General features: G+C 44.6%; 1 protein-coding gene and 1 long non-coding RNA gene across 4 annotated transcripts in view; one reads left to right on the plus strand and one right to left on the minus strand.

Moving 5' to 3' along the window:
- The window catches only part of FKBP6 (FKBP prolyl isomerase family member 6 (inactive)), a 30,730-nt gene that overhangs the window by 1,724 nt on the left and 9,219 nt on the right, over positions 1–19,787 (plus strand). Inside the window, exons 2-9 of one of the 3 annotated variants that reach the window (XM_083714739.1) lie at positions 488–605; positions 1,987–2,076; positions 2,416–2,618; positions 3,078–3,197; positions 4,089–4,283; positions 4,859–4,968; positions 6,172–6,262; positions 8,711–9,184. In XM_083714739.1, the coding sequence (XP_083570865.1) occupies positions 488–605; positions 1,987–2,076; positions 2,416–2,618; positions 3,078–3,197; positions 4,089–4,283; positions 4,859–4,968; positions 6,172–6,262; positions 8,711–8,746 (963 nt within the window). In that variant the 3' untranslated portion in view covers positions 8,747–9,184. Of the gene's footprint in view, positions 1–487; positions 606–1,986; positions 2,077–2,415; positions 2,619–3,077; positions 3,198–4,088; positions 4,284–4,858; positions 4,969–6,171; positions 6,263–8,710; positions 9,185–11,131; positions 11,201–19,787 lie in introns of those variants that run through there. The other 2 variants (XM_083714738.1, XM_083714737.1) reach the window with 2 other exon arrangements.
- LOC310832779 lies at positions 13,095–17,111 on the minus strand. The gene is made up of 3 exons (XR_014558433.1): positions 14,546–17,111; positions 13,568–13,654; positions 13,095–13,457 (listed from the first exon to the last, which is right to left on the minus strand). It is a non-coding gene; the product is annotated as an uncharacterized lncRNA (long non-coding RNA).

Genomic DNA, 19,787 nt, shown 5'->3' on the forward strand with positions numbered 1-19,787 from the left:
CTGATACTAGCTCTCCAGGGTTTCAGACTCGGAGGTCACTCCCCAACCCTGTCTGGAAGATCCTGTTGGGGATTGAACCTGGGAACTTCTACAGTGGTACCTCAGGTTAAGTACTTAATTCGTTCCGGAGGTCTGTACTTAACCTGAAACTGTTCTCAACCTGAAGCACCACTTTAGCTAATGGGGCCTCCTGCTGCTGCCGCGCTGCCAGAGCACGATTTCTGTTCTCATCCTGAAGCAAAGTTCTTAACCCGAGGTACTATTTCTGGGTTAGCGGAGTCTGTAACCTGAAGCGTATGTAACCCGAGGTACCACTGTACAAGCAAAGCAGGTCCTCTGCCACTGAGCTTTGACCCGATTTAAAAAGACATTTGAAGAAATCCATATTAATAATACAACATTAATGCTAATAATACAACAGAAGCCTGTCTTGGCATTAAGCAGTCCATAAATAACATTTTGCTTTGCCATACCCTTGTTTCCAAAGTCTCCTTACCACCGGCTGGGTCAACGGATGCAGGATGTTACTGGAGACCATGGAGTGTTGAAAGAGATAATCCGTGCCGGCTCTGGTGAAACGGTGCCTCCTGATGCATCCATATTAGGTAAAAGAACCTTGTGCTGACAAGTCTATGGTTGTGGTGTTAAGCAGGCTTACCAAGGCATTGGGTAAGTCCCTCTAAATGCATAGTATTGCATTGAATAGCCACTTTCCCCTTTCCTGCTGTGGCCTGGATGTTAATCCCTCCTCTTGCCAAAAGCTGCCTTGTGGGACCAATAGGAGCTGGGGTGTGAGAATGTGGATCAGGACCATGTTGATGAAGGGGAAAGGATGAGCACTCTGCACCACAGTTCTGTTGTTTAAATGAGAAAAAAACTAGACATGTTCATGCCTAGTTTGGTCTTTGCGCAAATTAAAGTGGATTTTGTTCTTTTAACAAGTTAACTTGTCTTTTCAGTTGACATTGGCACCATCAAGTTTGACATTTGAATAGTGGTTTATGCCACAAGTTATTGATTTCCATTAGCTCCCTTTATAACCCCCCAATAAGCACTTTAATGTGTGATTTAATATGGACTATGTGGAAGGATTCCCTGTGCACTTTCCCTCACAAGCTAATTCTAGCAATGTTGAGGGTGGCTTTCTGAATCTGAATGTTAACATTTAAATAAGAGTGGTATTAGTACTTTAGCCAAGAATGGATTAAGTATTTAGCCAATGACCTAAAATCTCCATGGATGTACACTGTAGATTTTGTTTGTGGTTTCCATTTACCGTAATAAGCAACCCCAAACTCCAAGTTTGAAGCTGTTTTGTGCTTTTTAGCATCCAAGAGTATGGTGGAAGTGAGCAGGTACTCTTTTGTCATACAGGTCCTTTAGACTTTAATGTAATATTCCCCAACTTGCTGCCCTTCGGGTGTTATGGACTACCATTCCTATCAGTCCCATGGGACCCAGGCAGCAGGTTGGGAAAGACTGTTTTGCTGTGAGTAGCTTCTAAGGCTACTGGGGAGCCCTTAGGTTTTTGCCTTCAGATTTTTAAATGAATGCAGGAAAATGTAGTTTGATGACTATTACAGAACCTGAAAAAGCTTGAGCAAATGCTACACCATTTTGCAATTTTTCCGTAATGGATGAAATTTATGTGCTCTCGGCAATTTCCTGGGACAATACAGCATGGTTTATTGGAAACAAGGATTGCTAGTAGTTGTCTAGATTCAGGTAGGTAGCCGTGTTGGTCTGATGCAGTAAATATATATATATATATATATATATATATATATATATATATATACATATACAAAAATGGTCCAGTAGCACCTTAGAGACCAACTAAGTTTGTTCTTGGTATAAGCTTTCGTGTGCATTCACAGTTCTTCAGATGCACACATAGTAGTTGTCTGTTATGGATAAAAATAGAAACTATGTTCAACCTTCCTAACTGAAACTGATTTACTCTCCTCTAACTTTTAATTTTCTCAGTGAAATTTTCAGGTTACTTGGAACACATGGACAGACCCTTTGACACAAACTGCTACAGAAGGAATCATAGACTCATGAAACTTGGTGAAGGTAAGCCCAGAATGACCATGTGTTCCTATGAGATAATAAAATAGTGTGCGTGCACTAGCACTTAAATATAAAAACTGGACTTGTTAGGTGCATTCATGCCTAGTTTCTATGATAGTAAGCAAACTATTTGGGATCCTTTAAGAGGGAGGCCAGGATAGCTCTCCAGATTTCATGCATCCAAAGATTTGATTTTTCTGGGGGCCTGAGTTGGGGCCAAATTGTCCTGGGTCAGGCCCAATCTGAATCGTACCTTGGATCAAGGATGATGTCTTCCGCTATGACTTAGTACTGCAGTACATACATTTGAGAAATAAACCTTGCTCTTTTTTGCATTCCCAGACATCACTCTTGGAGGAATGGAGATTGGTCTGCTGACAATGAAGAAAGGAGAACTGGCAAGATTTTTGTTCAAGCCAAGTTACGCTTTTGGAGCTGCGGGCTGCCCTCCTTTGATCCCTCCCAATGCCACAGTCTTGTTTGAGATTGAGCTTCTGGACTTTCTGGACTCAGCAGAATCTGACCAGTTCTTTAATCTGACTCCTGTAAGTTTTCTAGTTTTTCTTTATTTTTATTAAGAGATTTCTGTACCACCCTTCACCAAAGATGGTTACCAAGCAGTTTTTAAAAGATACTATAAAGCACCATACAACTCACTGGAGATTAGAAAGACAAAGGCCAGAATGGGGAGTGAGCTAGAAGCTAGGCTCCAAGCTGGGAGATGGAGCTATGCCTGATTACTATTTGAATCAAAGGCTGTGACTGAGAGAAGCAAAACTTCAAGGGTGTTATTGCTGTGAACCCCTCCATTGTAGGCTCAGATTGTATATATGTATAAATAAACCATATATCATACAGACACCACATTCTCAGCTGTCCTTCATTCTGGAGAAACCTGGAATACCTGGAATATTGCAGAACTCAGAGATTGGGACGGTGTGCAACATTGGGGTGGCATGCAGCAATACTAACCCCCATGACCAGATTTTGGCTTCTCTTCACAGGAGCAACAGGCCCAGTTTCCACTGCAGAAAATGCTGAAGGTGGCTGAAACTGAGCGGGAATTTGGCAATTACCTCTTCCGACAGAAGCACTTCATGGATGCCAGAGAAAGATACAAACGGGTAAGTAAAGCAAATGAGAAGGGTGGGGGCAAGTGAGTCACAAGTAATGCAAAGGGGAAATTTATGGTAATTTGGGCCTTTTGCAATTATTTTCCATTCCCCATCATGCTAGTATTTGTACCTTGGTAGTCCTTTCTGGTCAAGCAAAGGGCAGGGCTGGTCTCCAGAAGTCAGAGAACTTCTTTAGGTCAGCCTTCAGCAGTCTGGTACCCTCCAGAGCTTTTGGGCTACAGCTCCCATCAGCCCTGGCCAGCACACTTAACTTTGCATATTATACTTACTTACTTACTTACTTACTTACTTACTTACTTACTTACTCCCTCCTTCACCCTGCTTCCTTTGTTAGCTGGCCAAGACAGAGTGTGCTGAATGGGCTGGTGGGAGTTGTAGCTCAAAACATCTGGAGGACTGCCAGATTGATGAAGGCTGCTGTAATGTGTTGCCCCCAAAATGTGAGATGGGAATTGATCACCTCCTGGAATTATTTTGAAATGTAAAATGAGAAAGGAGTGGGTGATCTGATGGAAGAGAATGTTTAGTTGAACAGTTTAAAAGCACTATATTGTCACTTAACCACCTTAATTGTTCATTGTAATCTTATTTCATGCTTTCCCATTAGAGTTGCTTTAGATTCCTAAAGCGAAAAAATACAGTTTTGCCCTTTCCCCCCCCTCAAAATACAGTTTTGCCCTTTCCCCCCCCCTCAAAATCTACAATGTAAATATGTAACTGGCCCTCAAATGAGAGAATATTTTTGCTTGATAGTGTTTTTCTTACGTGGAAATGTTTGTCTCCTAAGTCAATATCCACACAGCCCAATGTGTACAACAATCAATATAAGTTTTGTGTAAGACTATAAAATGACAGCACTTGTTTGTGATCCCTGATTAGGCCTCTTCGCTGCTACACCGTGTGAATGCTGAAGAAGCTGAGCAAGTCAAAGTTGATGCTGCCAAGATTCTGGTCTTCCTGAACTTGTCTTTTACTTACCTGAAACTGGAGCAGCCAGCTCGGGCCCTTGCCTACGGAGAGAAGGCCTTGAAGCTGGATGAGAAGAATGCCAAAGCACTCTTCAGGTGTGCTCAGGTGAGGAGGAGAAGGAGCAGCTGTGGACTTAGTCTTCCAGGTTTCAAATGCCTGATGGGGGGGGGGGGGCAATAAAAATAATGGATGAGAGCACCTCAACCTGGAAGAAACCCTGGAGGCCACTTAGTCTAATGTAGGAGATGCAGGTGGCCATCTAGCCTTTGCAAGCACTTTCTGCGGCAAAATCTTTTCCACTTTCAAACACCTCTGCAACTCCTTCCCTTGAACGTTTTGTTTATCATTGCCAGGCTGAGCACAGTATCCCTTGCAGGATAAGACTGCGGCACACCTCCCACTCAAAACTCTACTTGATCTCCCTTCTACTTGCATCATTCAATCTATGGGATGGCAGCCAGGATTTTTTTAGGGTGGTTGATTCAACAGTTTTTAAGTTTCCAGGTGCACATCTGACCATGTGCAGCTTTTCCTTTCCTGGGCTTTCTGTACATTGCTAGTACTGGTGAGTTTTCTCCTTGCTAGTTGTTAACTTTGTGGCCATGCTGGGATTTCCACACCCCCCCCCCCGAAGAACAGCATACAGTTTAAAAAATAATAATGATTCTTTTGTCTACTAGGCATGTTTCTCTCTGGCAGAGTATGAGAGAGCTCGGGATTTTTTGGTGAAAGCTCAGAAACAGCAGCCCTTCAACCATTGCATTAACAATGAATTGAAAAAGCTGGCCAGGTGAGGGAGCTATTTCTTTACTGAAGTAGGATAATCGGTTCGCTGTGAACTGCTTTCTCTGTATATAATTGTCCAGATTAATTCCTTGTGGTGTTGAAGCCTTTGTACTCTTATAATGTTTAAACTGTCTAGCAGATGGAGTAAGTGGGAGCACAAGAAGCTTTTAGGGGTATTGAATCCCAAACTCTGTAAACTGGTCAATGTCCTTGCAGTGGGGCAAGCCTCAGGTGCATGGGTACCACCCCCTTTTCACTTTTGGGAGCATCCTCAGGAGTTCTGTTTAATCCAGAAAAAAAACCCTGTGTGGTTATCAAAACCATGGCAGTGCTATATGTAGAGTGTGAGAGAATAGAGTTCTCCTTCCATGACAGTACTGGGAAGGGATAACAAGGCAATTCCCTGGCTCTCCTTGAATGAATGCCTTACAGAGGCAACTAGCCTTTGTGGTTTTGCCTTACCTGTCCTTTGACAGGCAGCCTTTCCCTGTTCTGTTAGGAGAAGCTTGGGCCATGTTAATCCTTCACTTAAGATGGCTTCTTCATCGGCAAAAGACTGGCAAAACCTCTGCCTGCCGAGGCCACCGGACCCTCTGCTCCCTCATTTGTGTGCTTCCTTTCTCTGGGCTGGGAAGTGCACAGGCCATGAGGGGGAATTCCTTGGTCCTCAAAAGCTGCCCCCCTGAAACATGTTTGGAATTAGATCGCCAGCGGAGCTGTGAGCCTTGCTTGTCCTGAACACATGGATTTTTGGCAGTGTTTTAGTAAGAGCAGCTCTGGCTTCCATACTTGGCAGGTGTTCTGCATAGGTATAAACACTATTAAAATGTATTGTGGAATTTCATGCATAAAGCAAGATCTCTCAGCTGCTGAGCTGTTCTGTTCATGAATAACTATAACTTAAGTTTAATCATATTGGCCATGTTCTACAGTTGAGACTAAATCCTGGGTTTGACTTTTGTTTGGTGAAGCCTTTGTTTCAGACATCACCAAAGCTGTGTACACAGTGAGCTATGCTGAAGGAGATGGGGGTTTTGAGCATTGAAATAAGGGCAAAAGGTGGCCAGATGCAGCTGCTGTGCCTGTGCTGGAACAGTTTGCCTCCTATTTCTGAGGAAGCACTTGAGTTCTGGGCAGGCTTAATTTGTTGATTTTTAAACTCGGCTGGTGGACACCCTGTGATCCTACAGTTTGCCCTGTTTTGCAGCTGTTACAGAAATTACATGCTGAAGGAGAAGGAAATGTGCTGCAGGATGTTTGGCCCCCTCAACTCTCCTTCAGCAGGAGAAAACCTGAAGGTAACAGGCTCTGAGCCTCTTCTGTTTCTCAGTTTCATCTTGGTGCTAAGCTCCCTCCTTGTGTTGTCTGAAGATTGTAGCAGGAGCATGTATGAACAGCAAGGCATTTAGTGGTAGGCAGGTGCCAAGGGAGTTGTCCTCTGAGACAACTGCACTCTGGAAATTGCTCTAGATTTTTGTAGGGCTTATGAGGCAGGGCATGTCCTCTGCTACTCTCTCGCTTTTTTCACCCCTTGGATGTTGAGCAGAAATATGACTCTGTTGCCATGCACTGTATCTACCTCATCTTCCTACTACTTCCATAGCCCTTAACCACCATGCCCAATTTTAGGGCAGCCGTTGCCAGCCTGGTGCCATCCAAAGATTTTGCACGACAACTACCATCACCTACAGGATCATACAATCATATTTGCTGATGCTGATGAGATTTGTAGTCCGAAGCATCAGGGATGGCATCAGGTTGTGGAGGCTATTTTATGTTACTCTTCTTGGTAGATCTTGGTAACGTCTTGGGCAGCTGCCTGTTCCTGCTACATAAAAATGCCAGTTCTCATGGTTTATTATAGCAGAATTCCACTGTAAACAGGATACATGGTTGGCTAGTCCCCTCACCCTGCCCTGAAATGAGAATGTCTGTAAGTGGATGGTAACTTAAGTAATAGCCCTGCCTCCCTGACCTTTCTTCCTAGAACTATTGCAAACTGCTTCTCAGCTCCACTGCAAAAATACTCAACAGCTTCAAAATCGGCTTGCTGCATTGCATGTGCTGTTCAAGAAACACAAGCACAGAGTCCTCTGCACTCTTAAAATGAGATAGTCTTTTGAATCCTTGCCAGTGATGGCATGAACCCCTTTTTAAGACTGTAACATCATGTAAATTTACCTATCAGTAGCAGCCCTTATATTGTACCACTCAACAATGCAGGATAAAAAGTGACTTTCATTTATCAACAACCATCTCTGAAAATACAGTGATTTAGATAATGGTATTACAACAAAAAGCATCTGCATTTTTCACTGTCATTCCAGATTACATGGTTGGCTACCCTAGGTGAACAGAGCCTGCTTTCTGTTTTAGTCACTGTTTTAGCAGGTGATAGGATAAGTGTTCAGTGTTCATATTTGGTTGTTAAAAGCAGCTAGAGCAAAAGCTGAACAACTTTATTATGAACAGGTGGGTTAGGGTTGCAGAATGATGGAATTCACTTAAAAACACGTATGTGTGTGATCTTAGAATGGGTTGGTAAGGATAAGATTATTTGAATTTGGAACGTGGTTGCTAGTGTAATTAGGTTAGTTGTTCATGCAGATTTGTTGGCGAAAGCAGGAAATGTTTTTTCAGCAGAATGTCCTAGTAGCTGCCTGCTGTTCTGGTACCTGCAGGAGCATCCTTTCTTTGAAGCTGATCCAGCCCATCTTATCTGCGCAGCCCCTCGAGCCTCCTTTTTGATTGTGTAGCCACTGGGTGGGAATGAAAGAGACAAGACGATCAAATGCTACTCAGAATGGCTAAAGGGTTTCAGCTTGCCTACTTCTCTCTCTTTAATTAGCTCAGTGTAAAGACTTCTTTAGACATGGTGTATTCAAAAAGGATGACAGAAGATTCTTGGCTGAACTCTTCTTTGCTTCTGAATGGGATTTCTTTGTGACTTCTGGGTGGTGTCAAGAGGAGGCGTGAAGCTGGCTGGGTGTTACATGATGGCACTTCAGTCACTTGCTATAGCAAGGTTCCTAAATGCTACACAATCTGTTTCTTTATGCACACCCACAGGCAGCAACACACTTGGCTTGCCAAACAGAGAATTGTAGGTTGCTGTGCCAGCCAGGAACCCAACGGACAAGAGCCAAATCAAGTAACTGAGGCTCTGGACCAATCTAGGTGTTACTTGCTACCACCTGCAAATGCACCCCAACATCCCTTTTTTAGGCTGCAAAGCAGTTGGGGGGGGAGGTTGACTGAGAATGGAGGAGTAGTGATTGGAGAAGGGGGAAGCTATGCTTTTCCCCCATGGAGTTTCAGATATATATATATATATATATATATATATATATATATATGTAGGTCGGTCCATACTAATATGGAAGCTATTGAAAGAGAGGAGTGGAAATACAGGGAGCTGAAAATGGTGGACTCTACTGAGCAAAGGAAAATGTGTTAACAGTGGCCCTTTGTGGTATGTATTAGGTGTAGATTTGGGGTATGGTACTTGTTGGGTGTGAAGGTTTAAAGGTTAACCCTTGGTTTCCTATCTCAAAATTACTACCTGTTTTAAGATTTCTGACCATTCCAGCCATTACATTTCAATGATACAAGGGCTTGGGCCCTTGATAGCTCACTATCAATATAGGTCACTGTGTTATAATTGCTGTCATTTTTTAAAAGCGACCATGTCCTGACAAACTGAAATGCATGGGTTTTTTTGAGTCATGATATGCTGGTCATTTCAGAATCCATCGATGCAGAAGGAAGAAACATTTCTATAATGGGAAGGGATCCCACTTCAGTACAGCCAACAACTGCCTTCTTGTTTTTGAAAATCCATATGGAAAAGACCCTCCTCATTCTGAGTACTTGGAGCTGAGAAGATTATATGGTTGTTTAATATATAAAAGCACAATTTGTATGTACACTCTGCTAGTGGCATTCTACTGTCAAGTCTACTAAGAGACTTCTTTTGAAAAGAAGGTATTTGCTCAGCATTCTCTCATTGTTTTGAAGGAATTCCTTTCTCCTGTTAGCCAAACACAGGTAACAGATTACTCTGTTTGGATACAAATCAGTTTTCCTTAACTTCCCTCATTGCCCTGGACTCAGGCTGGTGAAAGTAGGCGGCCATGGTTTTTGCTTATCTGAGAAGATTGTTAGAAATGTTGTTTTCCTAGTTGTAGAAAATAAAACTCATTTCTGAGCTGAAAATGTCAGCATGGCTGGTGTCCATTCATTGTGGATGATGAGTGTCTGTAGATGGTAGCCACTGTTCCCCATTTGCCTTGGTAGTGCAATCAATTTGGGTGTTGCTGCCTAGCAAGGCATCATCATCACATTTCTGTATATGATTCTTAATGTTGATATCCTACCAGACAAAACCTATCTATCATGTCTGTGGATTTGAGAACTTGTTTGGAGGATATGCCTGGCTCACTCAGGCGAAATGGAGGGCAATAGAACACCCTCTCTTCACCGCAGAAAAGAAGCTTATTTTAAGATTGATGTTCTGTTTCCTTGGTGCAGAATTTGAATTACTTGATTGTGAATTTACTGTTTGGGCATTGTATTCAAATCCCTGCTAAATAACTCACTATGCCAGGTGCTTTTTTGTGACAATGTTACATTCCTGCACTTTACTAGGAATAATAAACCTTCCTTGCATGTATCACTGTGTGTGCAAGCTGAGCGAACAGATCCCTCTTCATGCTGTGGTGGCGGGTGGGTTGCAGCCATCCTGTGGCTCTGAAGAACTGTATAAACCAGCAGGTGGTGGCAGATCCTTTGATAACTTGCCTTAGCTATCAGTTTATCTCTTTCCCCCACCTGCTTCATTTCAGTCAGGTTCTCTGTACTCAAATCCAGGCACCCATTTTTTTCAGGGCATATTGGTCAAAACTCCCTTAATTGGAATCAGTTGTGCAGATTTGACATAACTGAATATGTCTACCTTGGTTTTCCTGCTTCAGGTTGATTAGTTAATGGTATACTTTATTTTGAGGCACCGCACTTTCATTTTGCACCATGTAGAATTTGAGGTCTGGGTGGTTTTGTAGCTCCACCAAGGACCTCACTTCCTGCTCCTCCTCAGGGCTAAAAAGAGGCCAAAAGACCTCTCTTCCCCTATCTGAGCCAAGCACACACACACAACCTACAAGCTTTTCTCATCTAAGCTCCACCACTGTCAGCTCTACAAAGGTTCGAGGTTGTCTTAAATAACTCTGTCCATTTCCCCCTTTCTGCTTGTAATAATCTTCCAGAGCACCTCAGTGATGTGTTCTCCTCTTGCTGCAATATATCGAACTCAGAACTTGCCTCCTTTTATTTTTGAAAGGTCTTGTCTTAGTTCTTTAAGTCCTCAGACCACTTGAGGTCACTTAGGCCCCACACACACCCACCCACCCACCATGTTGAACTTCTGGTGCTTACTGGATTCTTCTTTTAAAAACTCCAGCAGACTTTTAAATTGAATTCTGATTTTACAGTTTTAACTGCTTTCTAGCCTTTATTGTGTTGGGTCTCTTGTGCAACACTTAGAAATAGCTGTCATTAAACAGCATACAAATTGTTGGAAGAAAATGGAAAATAAATAAATAAATAAACAAAACCAAAATACGTCACTGCGTTCATGCACAATTTCCATTTCCCTCTCACTTGGCTGCCTCTTTATTTTATACTCTCTGCCCTGTACTGTGTCACTATTGATGCTGCATTAAAAAAACAAGTTGGCAGCCTAGCATCCCTGCCTCCACCCTATGGCAGGACTTATCAGAGATCAGCCACCCTGCTTACAAGCTGGTAACTCCTACAGTCCTGTTAACTTTCTTCGCTGCCTAGCATCTAAGAGGAAGCCCTGTGTATCAGGCCATCCAGTCCACAAGCAGTGGATAAAAGGTGTCCCTCAGCAACTGGTGTGTGTGTGTCCTTTAGCCAGTGTGACTTACGGCCATTAACAGACTTGCATGGCAGTCTGCCCTGCCTCTCTTTCCTCCATCCGCAGTATAAGGGATGTTTATTCCTGACTTTAAAGGGTGGTTGTGAGGATTAAAACTAGATGCCTGTGAGAACTTTGAGGATTGGAAGGTGCTGTCTGTGTAAATGTTAAGTACAACTAATTTACTAGATCTCGTTTTCCTCCTCTTCCATGAATTTGTCTGATTCAGTTTCAGAAGGACCAACCGCCATCAAGACCACCACTACATTTTGTGGCAGGGTAACATTTCATGTGTTTGTCAAGGTAGCCTGTCGTCCAGGGAAGCTTATACCATAATTTAAAAAAATTACCCTAAAATTCTAAAGGTTGGTCTTTAAGATGCTTTGTTTCTGCTGCAACAGAGTAACACACACTCACACTCTGGAAATTATTCATTCTGAGCCAAGTTGAACCATACAGGGGAAGGGATTAAACAGAATACGTCAGTGGCCCAATTTAACACGGGGAGGGAAAGAGTTCTTTCCTCACCCCAGACCAGAGTCCCCGCATTGAGGTGTCATTCTTCCGAATGGATCTTTCAAATCCATCTTCCACGCTTACTGTTCCCCCCCCCCCCCCCCGAGCAGAATTGCATGGGTGCCTTTTCACAGCAAGGACTTCTCATCCTGCCTGACTGACAGGCTGTAGCAAAGGCGAATTAAGAAGTGCGGAGCAGGGCAACCTCCTCTTTATGGTTCCACTGCCATGTCTGGAGCTCAAAGCAGAGTCTGCTTGCTCTGTGGCGCCAGCAGAAGTGCTGCTCTGAAGCCTATGGCTGGCACCTTCAGCCTTCCTGAGTTGTTATTATTTTTTATTTCCTGGTTGGGGAGGGGGGAGAGTGAGAAGAAGGGAAGATGTTGGTTCAAATGTTCTCCTATGGCTGCCCCTGAGTTTATGTTGGCAGTGGCTGGGGAACGGAGCTGATTTAACTGGCAGTTGTTGTTTTGTGGCCAGGGCATTATGAAAAGGTTTTCTGTCTTTCCCCTCCAAGGTTAATGCTGAATGTTTTCCTTCTTAATATACTGTTCGCTTCATTATTAGCTGAAAGAGACTCTCTTTATATATATTTTTAAAAAAATTAACTTCTTCCATTCCCCCCCAATATATATAGAGAGAGAGTCCCTTCATGCTGTTGCATTCTGAGAGCCGGGAAGTCCTGTGGACAGGAAGTGAGAAACCTGATGGTTGGTGTGATTTATACAGAAATTCCTTTCTTCCCCAGTGAGCTGGAACAGTAGGCCGATGTGTCAGTTTGCGGCTGGCTGCCTGGCTGCAAGCGCCAACCATTGTTGCTCCTTTTGTCCTCCCGCCCCCATCTCCGGCAAGTGAGCCACTTCTGTTTAAAAGTGATGAATGAAGTGTTCTTCGAGCAGGGATTCAGGGGAGGCTCCTGAGGCAGCTTTACACCGCAGCGTCTTTATTCCCTTTGCCAGCTTCAGGCCTTCCCATGTTCTTCCTCAGATGGGATCCTTCTTTTGAGCAGCAGCAGTAGCAGGACAATAGGTAGCTGCTGCTCCTGTTGCTGACTTAGCCCCCTTTGGGGGCACAGATTTCCCCCCCCCCTTCTCCGCTCTTGCTGATCATGCATGTCTCCAGGAAATCCCATGTGTGCTTCACCAAAATTACTCACCTACTTCATCTAGTTGGTGTTGGAGGCTTTCCCCTGCATCAGCAAAACTTAGGTGACACCAAAATGTCCTGGAACCTTTTCTCATTAAAAAATTGTTCAAGAGAGAGAGAGAGAAAGAGATGGGGAAACTGACTCGTTCGCAGTATCTGTGGGGATTAGGTGGGGTGAAGCTCCATGGTGGAGCATATGCGTGCATATGAAAGATCCTGGTTTCAATTCCCTAATTGAAAAAAAAAAATTGAAGTCCCTCATCTAAGAAGACCTTACAACGGAGGTCCTTAAATTTACCCGAGAGGGTAGAGAGGAGAGGCTGAACTCAGCTTGGAAAGCTTATTTAAAGTGCATCAGCAGAGGGCTGATGAATGCATTTTAGTTTGTGGAAGTTGTAAGCATAATTCACAAATGCACATGTAGGCAGGAAGTGCTTGAGAAATGCATTCTCGGCACAAAACAGATTAAAACCGTTTCAGCAGAATGTGCTTTGGATTGGCAAATACAGTGGAACAGAGACAACATGGGGAATGGCATTGTGTGTACAGCATCCCCCAAAGATGCCTATCTGCAGCCTTGAATGCACATTATCACACAATGCATACTCACTCACAGTCTCTAGCCTCAAGGCTTATTGTCTAAAAAAGCATGACGCATAAGGAAAATGGGTTGGGGAGGGAGGAGGAAAATCCAGATCTGGGCACTGTTTCTTTAAATTAACAAAGTTATGGTAATGAGCAGCAAAAGCCAAAAGATTTCCAGAAGAGAAGGTGCCAAAAGTTGCTGGTCTTTCCACAGCACTGGTAGAGTGGCCCTGCAGTCCTCCTTCTCTTCTCCTGCAGCTCAGTGGAAAGGCTGCACCACATGCTCAAAACCCATGGTACACAAATGTATGCTGTAAAATGCAAAGTTTTAAATGAATCAAAATACCCATTACAACATAGAAATGCTGGTATTAATGCTGTTTTCAGAAGGATTCCATAGATTCTGTGATCATAGACTCACAGTTGCTGGAGCTGGTGGTGTCTGACCAGGAGCAAGACCTTGGAGTCACGAATAGCTCAGTGAAGATGTTGACCCATCATGTGACAGCTGTGAAAAAGGCATATTGCGTGCCAGGGATTGTTAGCAAAGGAATGGAAAATAAACTGCTGATCACAGAAAATGTGTGGTGCACTCACTTTGGAATAGTGTCTACGGTTCTGCTTGCCTCACCTCTAAAAGGGTACTGTAGTGTTGGAAAAGGGCAACCGGAATGATCAAGAGGGTGGAAGGATTCCCCTACAAGGAAAGATTGCAGTCTTTGTGGCATTTTAGTTTAGAGAAAAGGCAAGTAAGAGGCAACATGATGGAAATGTATAAAAGTATGCATGGAATGCAGAAAGTGGATAGAGAAGAAAAGTTTTTCTCCCTATCATAACACTAGAACTTGGGAATATCCAAAGAAGCTGACCGAGGATTCAGAGCAGACCAATAATCCCCCCCCCCCAAAAAAAATAGCCATAATGGCTAGAATCCTCATTTTCTTTTTTGAAAAAGAAAAAGATGAGGAGCTTCACAATTCTAACTTTTGATGGATTAGAAACAAACTTGTGGACACGTGGAAGAGGCGCATTGCTGGCTGTTGTTTTCCTGAAACTTACCTAGAAGGTCTGCAAACATAAAGTCACCAAGTCTTCCCCTGCTTCTGTGGTCTTAGTCCTGCTTTTTCTAACCAGTGTGCTCTCCATAGAGAGGATCAGATACTGTAGAAGGTCCGCTCTCTTGCACTATGTAATTTGTGTCTCTCACTTCCAAGCTGCTGGGCTTGTTAACTCTGCAAGGCCAGTTCCTACTTGTAGACCCTTTATCCTTTCTGGAGGGCTGAATGGTTCAGTCCATGCAGCCTTTCCATTTCAGTTTAATGCCTCAAGGACGCTTACTTCAACAGGTTCCTTCTGCTAACTACCACTCTGACCCAACCCAACTCCATTTTTCCCCTACCTGCAAAGAACAGCAAGGCAGACCTTGCTATCGGATCCTGCTTGCTTACGGCCCATCCTGGCAGCACACCTCAGCTTGGAGCTTTGAACTCTCGCAAGGTTTCTCCAGAGTAAACAGCTCACAGTGGCAACAGTCAAGCTGCTCTCCATCTCGTGGACTTATTCCAAAAGGGTAGCTGCGTTAGTCTGTTGCAGCAAAAACAAAAGAGTCTTCTGTCACCTTAAAGACTAACAAATTTGTTTTGGCAAAGCTCTAGACCATGAAAACCTGTGCCATTAAAAATCTCATGGGCGTGTGGCTATTCCTGGCTCTTAACCCCACTCAGAATGCAGCTGCAGAGGGTCCTCTTTCTCCAGGATCCTGTTGTTCTCAAACTGGGCAAAGTGGAGAAGGCCAGGAAAGGCATGAAGCCAGCCAGGTTCTTGGCAGTTCCAGGTCACGCTGTCTGTAGGCAATTACACCCACCTTCCTGCTCAAGTGCAGTGATGTTTCAGACGATGGGGGACGGGAACAGCAAATTCTTGCCTTTAAACAAAGGGTCAGGTGCATCTGAGCTGCAGCACACCTCTTCTCTGGATGAAAAAGGCCTCTCCCCACCTAGTTTGATAAAACAGAGTTGGAAGAATGCTGTATGTTTCTCCCCCCATCCTCTTTACTCCCCCCCCCCATTACGGGATCCATTTATTTTTCATGAGCTATATTTAGGTGGCACTGGCAGAACCCCCAAACTGCTGAGTCCTGTTAAATCAATATTTTTTTTCCTTAGAAGGCGGAGATCAGCATTACCAAGTAAATGGTAAATAATATTTTGGTTTAGCATAGCTGAAGGTTTTTCCACTGCAAATTCCCTCATGTCCAGCCATGGTAAATTATTCAGGTGGTAGTGGTGGTGGTGGTTAAAGTGAAAAAGATCCTCTGCATTTTTAGGGAAGTCAAATAAAATAATAAAGGGGTCTTTGAGAGTAGCTCTTCACCCAATGTTTGTAAAGAGATGTCACTTTGAGGTGTTTCCACTGAGGTGGCAACAGGAGGGTCCACCCAATGCCCAGAGACCTGGAGCTTCTTATGGACATTAAAGTAGCTTGTGGTGACAAGAGCAATGCATTTCTCTCTCAGACTTTATCTGGATGTAGGAAACTTGAAAGTGGGGACAGGGACAGAAAGAGCCTGATGGAGAGGAAGACTCCCTCTTCCTCCCAGATAAGATCTGGATTGAATATCCTAGGAGAAATGGTTAAAACATTTGCTGCTACTTAGTTTAGAAAAAAACGGTCATGGTAGATGTGTATAAAAAGATGGGAAAGTGAATAGAGATAGGCTTTCCTCCCTCTCTCATAATATGTACTATCATCTCTTAATACCGTTGGGTCATCCAATGAAACTTCACACAGCGCGTAGTTAAAACTATGGAATTTGATCCTTCAAAAAGGTAGCAATGATAAGCTTCTTGAGGCACAGCAGGAAACATGATGCTGAACTGGACTTTGTAGGTCTTTGGCCTGATCCAAGCAGCCAGGTCCTTTTTACATTCCTGCATTAAGCTGAGGTGCAGTGAGCACACATTGGCTCGAGACAGTGATTCTCTTTTTCCGTGCACTTCTTTCGGAAGGAGTATCTGTCTTTGTTCGTGGCAGGTGTGTGCTCATTCCATTCTCTTTTCCTTCTCATTCTCTTTTATCACTGAAAGGGGATCCAACTGCTTCTGCAGACTTCTGCTGTGCTTTAGAAGAAACTGCTGACACTGGTGGTGCTTATCTTTCTTTCCACTCTCTCAAAGCCTGGCTCTAGCTGCAGGAGAGCAGCTATTCAGGGTGGGATCTGGGAATACAGGGAAGTGAGAGCAGGTGAGTTGCTGAATGCTGGAGAAGCTGAAACTTTGTCCCATCAAGCATCTCCCATTACAAAGTCCTTATTCCACTCCATTACACGGGTTCTGACCTGGCATCTGTTCTAGGGTGGCTAGAAGCTCAGGTTTAGCAATATTTCTCTTAATCTAAGGTAGCAGTTGGTTTTGCAAAGAGCTCTGCTTTGATGCAGTTGTTTTGCTTGTTTGTTTATACAAATAATGTACCTGGCCTTTCTCCCCCCGAAATGATACTTCCAGTGTAAGAACAAACACAAAAATAAAATTAACAGCAACCCCCCCCCCTCATTTAATGCCAACACAATTCAAGTCTAAAGCAGGGGGAAGGCAGGGCTAGCAATTAATAAAATTAAAGAGCAACAGAAGAAAAGTTTCCTTTAAAGAGAGCAACCTTCAAACACTGTCAGGAGCCGAGAAGCTGGTAGTTGCAAGCCAACAGCATATAAGGACCTGAGGTTGAAGAGCCCTGATAACTTCTGCAACACAGACTGGGCTCTGCGGCTGAGGAAGCCGTGTTGCATGTTGCCACAAACCACACAGAGCAACAGAACACACTAAAGGGCCACCACAGCTGCTCTTAAAGGATGCACAGATTCACATGGGAGGAGATGGTCCTTTGAAGCTGATAAACACATTGAGTTGCACTTGCAAATGAACTTGCAGGCAGCACAGCTGATACTGCAAAGAGGTCAGGATTTTAGAATCATAGAATCATAGAGTTGGAAGAGACCACAAGGGCCATCGAGTCCAACCCCCTGCCAAGCAGGAAACACCACCAGAGCACTCCTGACATATGGTTGTCAAGCCTCTGCTTAAAGACCTCCAAAGAAGGAGACTCCACCACACTCCTTGGCAGCAAATTCCACTGTCGAACAGCTCTTACTGTCAGGAAGTTCTTCCTAATGTTTAGGTGGAATCTTCTTTCTTGTAGTTTGGATCCATTGCTCCGTGTCCGCTTCTCTGGAGCAGCAGAAAACAACCTTTCTCCCTCCTCTATGTGACATCCTTTTATATATTTGAACATGGCTATCATGTCACCCCTTAACCCCCTCTTCTCCAGGCTAAACATGCCCAGCTCCCTTAGCCGTTCCTCATAAGGCATCGTTTCCAGGCCTTTGACCATTTTGGTTGCCCTCCTCTGGACACGTTTTAGCAGCATAAGTTTTCACCAGTTGAAGCCTCCAAGAGATTTTTAGGAACAGCCCCACACATAGCACGCTACAACTCAAATCAAGATGCAATTGGTGCATTCAGGATCACGTCCATTGTAAATCGCAAGTGAAACTGAGCAGTGTAGCGGTCAAATACTAGTGTAAGGGTTTTCCTTCCCTGCTCCCCTCCCCTCTTGCCACGTTTTCAGTATGGCTGGGGCAGCTCCCCCAACAAGGGCTGCGCCACCCCCACTGCCACCCTGGGTAGGCGACACTAGTAGTTACTCCCTCTAACTGAGAGTAACTCACTTGCTTTCCAGGGAGGGTGGGGGAACCCTCTCAACAAGGCAGTCTTGGGAGAAGAGGTATGGCAGCCAGTGGGCTGGCCTTGAGAAGACCTTCCACCCCGTGTGGACAAGATGGACTGTTTCAAGAAGTGGCAGAAAGACATTTCGAAATTCGTCTGGCAGGGCAAGAAACCCAGAATTAAATTCAAGATTTTAACTGATGCAAAGGAAAGGGGGGGATTTGCCCTGCCAGACCTTAAACTATACTATGAATCGGCAGCTTTTTGCTGGTTGAAGGACTGGCTACTTCTTGAGAACACAGACATTCTGGATTTAGAAGGTTTTAATAATACTTTTGGGTGGCATGTATATTTGTGGTATAACAAGGTTAAAGCACAGAAAGCCTTTAAAAATCATATTGTCAGGAAAGCATTGTATAATGTCTGGATTAGATATAAAGATTTGCTGGAAAGGAGAAGACCTTCCACCCCGGAGGCATCTGCCAGACCAGCAGAATGTATGCAGGTCCTCACAAGTGCAAAACAGCTATGGTTTCTGCACCTCCAGTGTTGAGTCCCCAACAACTGTACATTACATCCTTCTCCCCCAGCCCCCACAATACAAAAATTCCTGCATTTGGGGTTGAGGAAAGGGTGTGTGTGTTGGAAGTGTGGAAACAGAGTGGACATTCCTCTCCTAGCTGAAACTAGGGCAGCAATTCTGAGCGGTGCTCACTAAGTCATCCATTTTGCTGGAAGCCTCCTCAGTCCCTGGAACAGTTGTAGGTTGGGTCTGCCCCAGGAGGAGACTCTGGCCAGAAGCGGCCCCACTTATCCATGCAGAGGTGCCCCTCAGCCCCTGTCACACTGGGCTTGTTTCTTGAGAACAGCCTCTGCAGCAAGCCCCAAGTTTTGCTCTGCTCAGGAGGCTCCAAGATGCCCCGCGTTTCTCTCCTATTTATTTATTTCTGTTGGGAATGTAATAAAACTCCGTCAGGAAATGGAGCTGGTTCCATGAAATTCTCCGCAGCCCACTGCTGGGAAGGCCAGACAAGGAGCCACTTTGTGTGAGGAGGAGGAGAGGCTTTGCTGCCAGGGCCAGCTTCTAGGCTGGGAGTTATTGGGGGGGGGCAGCAGCAGCAGGGGGGGGGAATGTGGGGATAGGCAAAGAAAGAAGAATCTGTGCTGCTGAACTGTAGCCGAACCCCACCCCAACTCCTCTTAACCCGCCCCAGGCCTTAGCACTGCTGCTGGATGAACCCCTGAGCAGGAGCTCAAGTCCGCAAGGTAGCAGCAGGGAAAGTTACAGTGAACAGCCTTGTGTGAGGGGCCTTATTTATGATGTCAAAAGCCAACCTGCTTGCCACTAGGGGAATTCCAGAGGGAAGGATAAGAGCCTGGTTGCCCCCTGGGTCGTCAAGCTGGCCAAAAGGGACTTGCAGCAAACATCCCTGTGCCTAGCCCTCAGTCTCCATGCCCTGGCTCTGTTTCGTGGGAGCATCTGGGAGGGAGAAGCGGGTGCAGGTTTGCAGCAGGGTGGGGCAGATCGCATGGCAAGCACTTGGGAATCATCACAAGAGGGCAGCCAATTCCTGGCACTCTCAGAGGCTTGACACTCTCAGAGGCCACATTTCTGGAGAGTGTCCCAGAAGGAGATAGCTGTGCCACTATGGCCCTAGTTTGATAGGGGGGGGAGAGAGCTAATAAAAGTGTTTCCCCCACCCCCTGCTACTCAGCAAGCAATATGGTTAGCTGTAAAATAATGATTAGCAGGTGCTAATTGGAGCTTCGGACTATGGCCCTCAGCCATACAATGGTGGGAGTTATCATCCAAAACCTCCAAGGGGCACCAGCTTGGGGAAGGAGGCCATAGATGATTTGGCCTGGCGCATCTGTACGACGCTACACACTTAAGCTGGCAGGATAGTCATTCCTTCTTCC

This window comes from Podarcis gaigeae (assembly GCF_964106915.1).
Source record: "Podarcis gaigeae genome assembly, chromosome: 15".
NCBI classification, from domain to species: domain Eukaryota; kingdom Metazoa; phylum Chordata; class Lepidosauria; order Squamata; family Lacertidae; genus Podarcis; species Podarcis gaigeae.